General features: G+C 63.6%; 2 protein-coding genes across 2 annotated transcripts in view; both read left to right on the forward strand.

Annotated features, from left to right (window-relative positions):
• Window positions 1-6,158, forward strand: part of NPR1 (natriuretic peptide receptor 1) — a 10,825-nt gene extending 4,667 nt beyond the window's left edge. Inside the window, exons 2-18 of the mRNA XM_009890463.1 lie at window positions 7-90; window positions 477-590; window positions 1,232-1,367; window positions 1,463-1,554; window positions 1,640-1,775; window positions 1,864-1,948; window positions 2,063-2,183; window positions 2,263-2,337; window positions 2,444-2,521; window positions 2,635-2,739; window positions 2,919-2,990; window positions 3,094-3,253; window positions 3,346-3,501; window positions 4,520-4,688; window positions 4,771-4,917; window positions 5,717-5,909; window positions 6,018-6,158. Coding sequence (XP_009888765.1) covers window positions 7-90; window positions 477-590; window positions 1,232-1,367; window positions 1,463-1,554; window positions 1,640-1,775; window positions 1,864-1,948; window positions 2,063-2,183; window positions 2,263-2,337; window positions 2,444-2,521; window positions 2,635-2,739; window positions 2,919-2,990; window positions 3,094-3,253; window positions 3,346-3,501; window positions 4,520-4,688; window positions 4,771-4,917; window positions 5,717-5,909; window positions 6,018-6,158 — 2,064 coding nt within the window. The remainder of the gene's footprint in view (window positions 1-6; window positions 91-476; window positions 591-1,231; window positions 1,368-1,462; window positions 1,555-1,639; window positions 1,776-1,863; window positions 1,949-2,062; window positions 2,184-2,262; window positions 2,338-2,443; window positions 2,522-2,634; window positions 2,740-2,918; window positions 2,991-3,093; window positions 3,254-3,345; window positions 3,502-4,519; window positions 4,689-4,770; window positions 4,918-5,716; window positions 5,910-6,017) is intronic.
• A 145-nt stretch (window positions 6,159-6,303) lies between these two features.
• Window positions 6,304-7,855, forward strand: part of INTS3 (integrator complex subunit 3) — a 49,406-nt gene continuing 47,854 nt past the window's right edge. Inside the window, exon 1 of the mRNA XM_009890464.1 lies at window positions 6,304-6,307. Within this exon, the coding sequence (XP_009888766.1) occupies window positions 6,304-6,307 (4 nt within the window). The remainder of the gene's footprint in view (window positions 6,308-7,855) is intronic.

A 7,855-nucleotide genomic window follows, 5' to 3' on the forward strand; every position in this document is an offset into this window, starting at 1 on the left:
GGCCAGCCTGAGGGCAGCCGCTTCCCCGAACCCCAACGGCCCTGGAAAAGGGGGGACCGCCCCGACGCCAGCGCCCGGCAAGCCTTCGAGGTGAGCCCGGCGGGGGTTCTGCGCGGGCACCCACCCATCCCACGCGTGTGCACGGGCACGGGAGCCCACCCACGCGTGTGCACGGGTATGGGTGTCCACTCACAGGTGCGCACCCCGGGATGGGGAGCGGGACGGCGGTGGGGACCGTTGCTGGCGGAGCAGCTCCCGGCTCGGTCCCCGCTGCTGGCAGTCACCCCGGAGGAAGGAAACGAGATTAATTGAAGGGCCCCGGGTCCCAGGTCCGGCGCTGCCGGAGCGGAGGCTATTAATAGGGCGGGGGACAAAGTCAATCAGCCCCCACATGCAGCTTGGGACCACCGTCCCCAAGGGGACCCCGGCAGGGTCCAGCCAGCCCTGCTGGCAGCCACCCTGTCCCCTCGTTGCAGGCTGTCACCATCATCACCTACAAAGAGCCCGAAAACCCCGAGTACCGGCCCTTCCTGGCACGGCTGAAGGAGGAGGCGCTTGCCCACTTCAACTTCTCCATGAAGGACGGCTTGGTGGGACACGGGATGGAGCTGGGGACAAGGGACATGGGATGGAGCCGGGGCTGCTGGGGGACACGGGATGGAGCTGGAACTCTTGGGGCACATGAGATGGAGCTGAGGACATGGGGACTTGGGATGGAGCTGGGGACAAGGGTCAAAGGGACATGGGATGGAGCTGGGGACAAAGTGACATGGGATGAAGCTGGGGACAAGGGGAGATGGGATAGAGCTGGAGCTGCTGGGGGACATGGGATGGAGTTGGAACTGCTGGGGGACATGAGATGGAGCTGGGGACAAAGGCACATGAGATGGAGCTCGGGCTGTTGGAGGACATGGGATGGAGCTGGGGACAAGGGACAAGGGGACAAGAGGTAGAGCTGGGACTGCTGGGGGACATGGGATGGAGCTGAGGCTACTGGGGGACATGGGATGGAGCTGGGGACAAGTGGACATGAGATGGAGCTGGGGCTGCTGGGGGACATGGGACAGAGCTGGGGACAAAGTGACAAGGGGACATGGGATGGAGCCAGGGGCACAGGATGGAGCTGAGGCTGCTGGGGACGAGGAGCTGCGGGATGACCTGGGGCTGCCAGGGACATGGGGACAGGCGCCCCCGGCTGCACCCAATCCCTGAGCCATCTCCGTGCCCCCAGATGAACTTCATCGCGGCCGCCTTCCATGATGGGGTGCTGCTCTACGCCCAGGCCGTCAACGAGACGCTGGAGCGAGGTGGCTCCATCACCAACGCCTCCGCCATCACCCGCCAGATGTGGAACCGCACCTTCTATGGTGAGCCCCGACCTCTCCGGTCGGATATCTCCCAGGATATTTTTTGGGAGCGCACCCCCTAGGGTCCTCCCCAGCCCCTCACCCTCCTTCTCCAGGTGTCACCGGCTTCCTAAAGATCGATGAGAACGGGGACCGGGAGAGTGACTACTCCTTGTGGGACATGGATCCCGTGCGGGGGGACTTCCAGGTGAGCCCCGGGGTGGGGGCAGCTGGTTCTGTGGGGCGGTTGGGGGCCTTCTCCCACCCATATCTTGCCCCCCCCCATCCCCAAGATCGTGGCCAACTACAACGGCACTACCAAGAAGATCCAGATGGTGCCAGGGCGTGAGATCCACTGGCCGGGCAACGTGGTCCCCTCTGATGTCCCCCCTTGTGGCTTCGATAACAGCGACCCGCTGTGCCGCAAAGGTGAGTGGTGTCACGGGGGGGACACACAACATGGGACCCTCACCCTGGGCACCCACCAACCCCTCACCACCCTCCTCTCGCTCTGCAGCCAACCTGTCCACCCTGGAGATCCTGTCCCTCGTGGTCAGCCTGATCCTCTTGGCCATCACCGTCACCTCCTTCTTCATCTACAGGTAGAGGTGCCTCAACGGGGTGGGTTGAACCCGAGGCTGCGCTGGTGCAGGGTGATGGGGCCCAGGGGGGGTGACAGACATGGGGTGGGGTCTCACCATGCCCTCCCGGCGCAGGAAGCTGCAGCTGGAGAAGGAGTTGGCGGCCGAGCTGTGGCGTATCCGCTGGGAGGACGTGCAGATGAGCAGCTTGGAGAAACATCTCCGGAGCGCCGGCAGCAAGCTCACCCTCTCCCTGGTGAGCACCCATCCCGTCTCCAACCCTGTCCTGGGGACGGGGACCGGGGACCGGGCTCACCCTACATCCCTTCCCACAGAGGGGCTCCAACTACGGCTCGTTGATGACCACAGAGGGGCAGTTCCAGGTCTACGCCAAGACGGCATATTACAAGGTATGGGGGTGCAGGAGCGGGGATGGGAACCCACCATCAACCATGGGGCACCCACCAGGCACCCACCACCACCCCGTTGGGCACCCACCACCCCGTGTCTCCCCAGGGCAACCTCGTGGCCGTGAAGCACCTCAACCGCAAACGCATCGAGCTGACGCGCAAGGTCTTGTTCGAGCTGAAGCACGTAGGTGGACCCCAGCTCGGCGTCGCACGGTGGGATGGGGGTCCCCAGCCCAGCGTCCCCTGGGTGGGGAGGGACATGGCGTGAGCCTGGTCCCACACCCTGCTCCACCTTAGATGCGGGATGTCCAAAACGAGCATCTGACCCGCTTCATCGGTGCCTGCACTGACCCCCCGAACATCTGCATCCTGACTGAGTACTGCCCACGCGGGAGCCTCCAGGTACCGGTGGGGTCTCGCCATCGTGTGGGGCTGGAATATCTCCTTCCAGTGCCCGTCACCCAGTGTCGGGGCTGCCCGGGGTGGGCAGGAGCTGACCACAGCGAGCAGATGGATGCTGTCCCCCATCCCTTGGGATTGTCCATGGTGGGGGGACAGCAGTGTGACTCTCCCATCCCCAGGACATCTTGGAGAACGAGAGCATCACGCTGGACTGGATGTTCCGCTATTCCCTCACCCATGACATTGTCAAGGTAAGGGGTCGGTTCCCATCAAGCACCCAGTTCCTACAGGGGTCCCCAGTTCCCATGAAGGGGAGACAGGACAACCAAGTTCCACCGCTCTCCACCCCTCCAGGGGATGCAGTTCTTGCACAATGGGGTGATCGTCTCCCACGGGAACCTCAAGTCCTCCAACTGCGTGGTGGACAGCCGCTTCGTCTTGAAGATCACCGACTACGGGCTGGAGAGCTTCCGCGTGGCCCCCGACGGCGAGGACTCCCACGCGCTCTTCGCCAGTGAGCACACTGCCCGTCCTCAACCCCCAACGCCAGGAGCAGCCCCTGCCTGGTGTCCCTGCCCGGCCTGAACCCCCTCTCTGGTGCCACAGAGAAGCTGTGGACGGCACCTGAGCTGCTGCGGATGGAGTCACCACCGGCTCGCGGCACACAGAAGGGCGACGTTTACAGCTTCGGCATCATCCTGCAAGAGATCGCACTGCGCAATGGCGTCTTCTACGTGGAGGGGCTGGACCTGAGCCCCAAAGGTGAGCAGGAGGGTTGGGGTGATGGTGCCAGGGACCTGGTGATGGCTGCTTGGACCATCTGATGGGTGCTTAGACCTGCTGTGATGGGTGCCTAGCCCCACTGATGGGTGGTTGGACCTGCTGGTGGGTGCTTGGACCTGCTGATGGGTGCTGTGACCTGCTGTGATGGGTGCTTAGCCCCGCTAATGGGTTGTTGGATGTGCTGTGACGGGTTCTTGGACCAGCTGATGGGTGGCTGGCCTTGCTGATGGGTGGTTGGCCCCACTGATTGGTGGCTGGACCTGCTGGCAGGTTATTGGACCTGCTGGCGGGTGCTTGAACCAGCTGATGGGTGCTTGAACATGCTGTGATGGGTGCTTAGACCTGCTGATGCATTATTGGACCAGCTGACGAGTGTTTGGACCAGCTGATGGGTACTTGGACCTGCTGCAATGGGTTCTTGGACCTGCTGATGGGTGCTTGGAAGTGCTGTGACAGGTTCTTGGACCAACTCACAGGTCATTGGCCTCGCTGATGCGTGGTTTGGCCCACCGGTGGGTGCTTGGACCTGCTGATGGGTGCTTGGAGCAGCTGAGGGGTGCTTGAACCAACTGATGGTGATTGGACCAGCTGATGGGTGGTTGGCCTCACTTGATGGGTGCTTGGACATGCTGTGATGGGTGCTTGAGCCTGATGATGGGTTATTGGACCAGCTGATGAGTGCTTGAACCAGATGACACGTTGTTGGCCTCACTGACGGGTGCTTGGACCTTCTGTGATGGGTACTTGGACCTGATGATGTGTTATTGGACCAACTGATGGCTACTTGGACCAGCTGATGGGTCGTTGGCCTCGCTGATGGGTGCTTTGACCTGCTGTGATGAGTGCTTGGACCTGATGATGTGTTATTGGACCAGCTGATGGCGTGTTGGACTGGTTGATGGGTTGTTGGCCTCACTGATGGGTGCTTGGACCTGTGATGGGTGCTTGGAACTGCTCCTGAGTGGTTGGACGCACTGACGGGTTCTTGGCCCTGTAGAGATCATTGAACGGGTGAAGAGTGGGGAGCGCCCCAGCTTCCGCCCCTCAGCCAATGTGGGGTGCCACATGGAGGAGCTGGGCCAGCTGATGCAGCACTGCTGGGCCGAGGACGTCCTGGAGCGCCCCGACTTCAACCAAATCAAGGTCCAGCTCCGCAAGTTCAACAGGTACCTCCACCTCGCCCAGCCCCGTGGGTGATGGGTGACCCCAAAAAGGGTCCCCAGGTGGGTGCTCACCCCCTGCCCGCAGGGAGAGCAGCAGCAACATCCTGGACAACCTGCTGTCACGCATGGAGCAGTACGCCAACAACCTGGAGGAGCTGGTGGAGGAGCGAACCCAAGCCTACCTGGAGGAGAAGCGCAAGGCCGAGGCTCTGCTTTACCAGATCCTGCCCCAGTGAGCGCTGGGGACGGGGGTCCGGCCCTCTGTGTGTCCCCACACACACTGCTGGGTGCCCTGGGGCACCACACTGGCATCCCCTGTGTGCTCCACATTGGGGTCCTCCATGGATGCCCTGGATGGCTGGGGGTGCTTGGAGGGGCTGGGGTCTCCAAGGACCCCCAAGTGGCTTGGGGCTGGGGGTGTTTGGAGGGGCTGGGGACCCCTTGGGGACCCCAAGGACCCCTAAGTTCCTTGGGGCTGGGGATCCTTAGAGGGGCTGGGGTCTCCAAGGACCCCCAAGTGGCTTGGGGCTGGGGGTGTTTGGAGGAATTGGAGACCTCCCCCAAGACTCCTGCCTGATGGGGCCAGGGACCCCCAAGGACCACCCGACATGGTTCAGGGCTGGGCATGCTTGGAGGGCTGGAGACCCCAAGGACCTCCTGCCATGGCTTTTTGGGGCTTGGGGTACCTAAAGGGGACACAAATGACCCCAGACCCTCAGCACGGCTTAGGGGTGGGGGTCCTCAGAGGAACCAGGGACAACCCTGGCCCCATATCATGGCTCAGGGCTGGGGCGGTCCTCAGAGGGCTGGAGACCCTGAGGACCTCCTGCCATGGCTCACTGGGGCTTGGGGTGCCTAAAGGGAACAGGAATGTCCCCAGACCCCCGTCATGGCTCGGGGCTGGGAGGTCCTCAGAGGGCTGGAGACCCTGAAGACTCCCCCCGGCACGGCTGGAGGCTGGGGCCACCATGCCCCTGGGAGGGGTTGGGGGGCTGTGGTCCCACCTCACCCATCTCCTGCCCCCCCCCCAGCTCGGTGGCGGAGCAGCTGAAGCGGGGGGAGACGGTGCAGGCGGAGGCCTTCGACAGCGTCACCATCTACTTCAGCGACATCGTGGGCTTCACGGCGCTGTCGGCCGAGAGCACCCCCATGCAGGTGGTGACGCTGCTCAACGACCTCTACACCTGCTTCGACGCCATTATCGACAACTTCGACGTCTACAAGGTGAGGACCCGCACACACACGTCTCAGGGGTCACGCCGGATGTGCCGGCACCGGTGTTGCATCCACGACGTGTCCCCAACGGTGTGTGTCCCCTCTGCCCCCACCCAGGTGGAGACGATCGGGGACGCCTACATGGTGGTGTCGGGGTTGCCGGTGCGCAACGGGAAGCTGCACGCCCGCGAGGTTGCCCGCATGGCCCTGCCTCTGCTGGACCCCGTCCGCTCCTTCCGTACGGCTTCCCATGGGTGAGTGGGGATGTGGACGGAGATGTGGCACCCCATGGGTCAGTGGGGACAAGGATGGGGACATGGCATCCCATGGGTCAGCAGGGATGGGGACAGGGACGTGGTACCCACATGGGTCAGCGGGGACAGGAATGGGGACACGGCTTCCCATGGGTGAGTGGGGATGTGGACGGAGATGTGGCACCCCATGGGTCAGTGGGGACAAGGATGGGGACATGGCATCCCATGGGTCAGCAGGGATGGGGACAGGGACGTGGTACCCACATGGGTCAGCGGGGACAGGAATGGGGACACGGCTTCCCATGGGTGAGTGGGGATGTGGACGGAGATGTGGCACCCCATGGGTCAGTGGGGACAAGGATGGGGACATGGCATCCCATGGGTCAGCAGGGATGGGGACAGGGACGTGGTACCCACATGGGTCAGCGGGGACAGGAATGGGGACACGGCTTCCCATGGGTGAGTGGGGATGTGGACGGAGATGTGGCACCCCATGGGTCAGTGGGGACAAGGATGGGGACATGGCATCCCATGGGTCAGTGGGGACAGGGACAGGGACATGGCATCCCATGGGTCAGCGGGGACAGGGATGGGGACATGGTACCCACATGGGTCAGCGGGGACAGGGATGGGGACACGGCTTCCCATGGGTGAGTGGGGAAGTGGATGGAGATGTGGCACCCCATGGGTCAGTGGGGACAGGGATGGGGACACGGAACCTACATGGGACAGCAGGGATGGGGACAGGGACATGGTACCCACATGGGTCAGTGGGGACAGGGATGGGGATGGGGACGTGGCATCCCATGGGTCAGTGGGGACAGGGACAGGGACATGGCATCCCATGGGTCAGCGGGGACAGGGATGGGGACATGGTACCCACATGGGTCAGCGGGGACAGGAATGGGGACACGGCTTCCCATGGGTGAGTGGGGATGTGGACGGAGATGTGGCACCCCATGGGGCAGTGGGGACAAGGATGGGGACATGGCATCCCATGGGTCAGCAGGGATGGGGACAGGGACGTGGTACCCACATGGGTCAGCGGGGACAGGGATGGGGACATGGCATCCCATGGGTCAGCAGGGATGGGGACAGGGACATGGTACCCACATGGGTCAGTGGGGACAGGGATGGGGATGGGGACGTGGCATCCCATGGGTCAGTGGGGACAGGGACAGGGACATGGGATCCCATGGATCAGCGGGGATGGGGACAGGGACATGGAACCCACATGGGTCAGAGGGGACAGGGATGGGGACATGGCATCCCAAGGGTGAGTGGGGATGTGGATGGAGATGTGGCACCCCATTGGTCAGTGGGGACAGGGACGGGGATGGGGATGGGGACGGGGACGTGGCATTCATATGGGTCAGTGGGGACAGGAATGGGGACGTGGCTTCCCATGGTCAGTGGGGATGGGGACATGGCACCCCATGGACCAATGGGGATGGGGACATGGCACCCACTGTGGGCTCATGGGTGGGGGGGACACGGCGTCCCCACAGGTCTGTGGGGTGGGGAGACATGGCACTCGCAGGGAATGGGGGGGACAGGGCACCCAGCCCTCCCGTGGACCCCAGGGACAGGGGAGGGTACACCAGCACCCAGGGGGACAGTGGGGCCACCAGGGGTGGGACCCCCCAGCGAGGGGGGCTGGGTCGGGACTGGGGACGGCCGGGGGGGACTCCGTGGGCGTAC

Source organism: Charadrius vociferus, unplaced genomic scaffold (genome assembly GCF_000708025.1).
Source record: "Charadrius vociferus isolate BGI_N301 unplaced genomic scaffold, ASM70802v2 scaffold698, whole genome shotgun sequence".
Taxonomy (NCBI): domain Eukaryota; kingdom Metazoa; phylum Chordata; class Aves; order Charadriiformes; family Charadriidae; genus Charadrius; species Charadrius vociferus.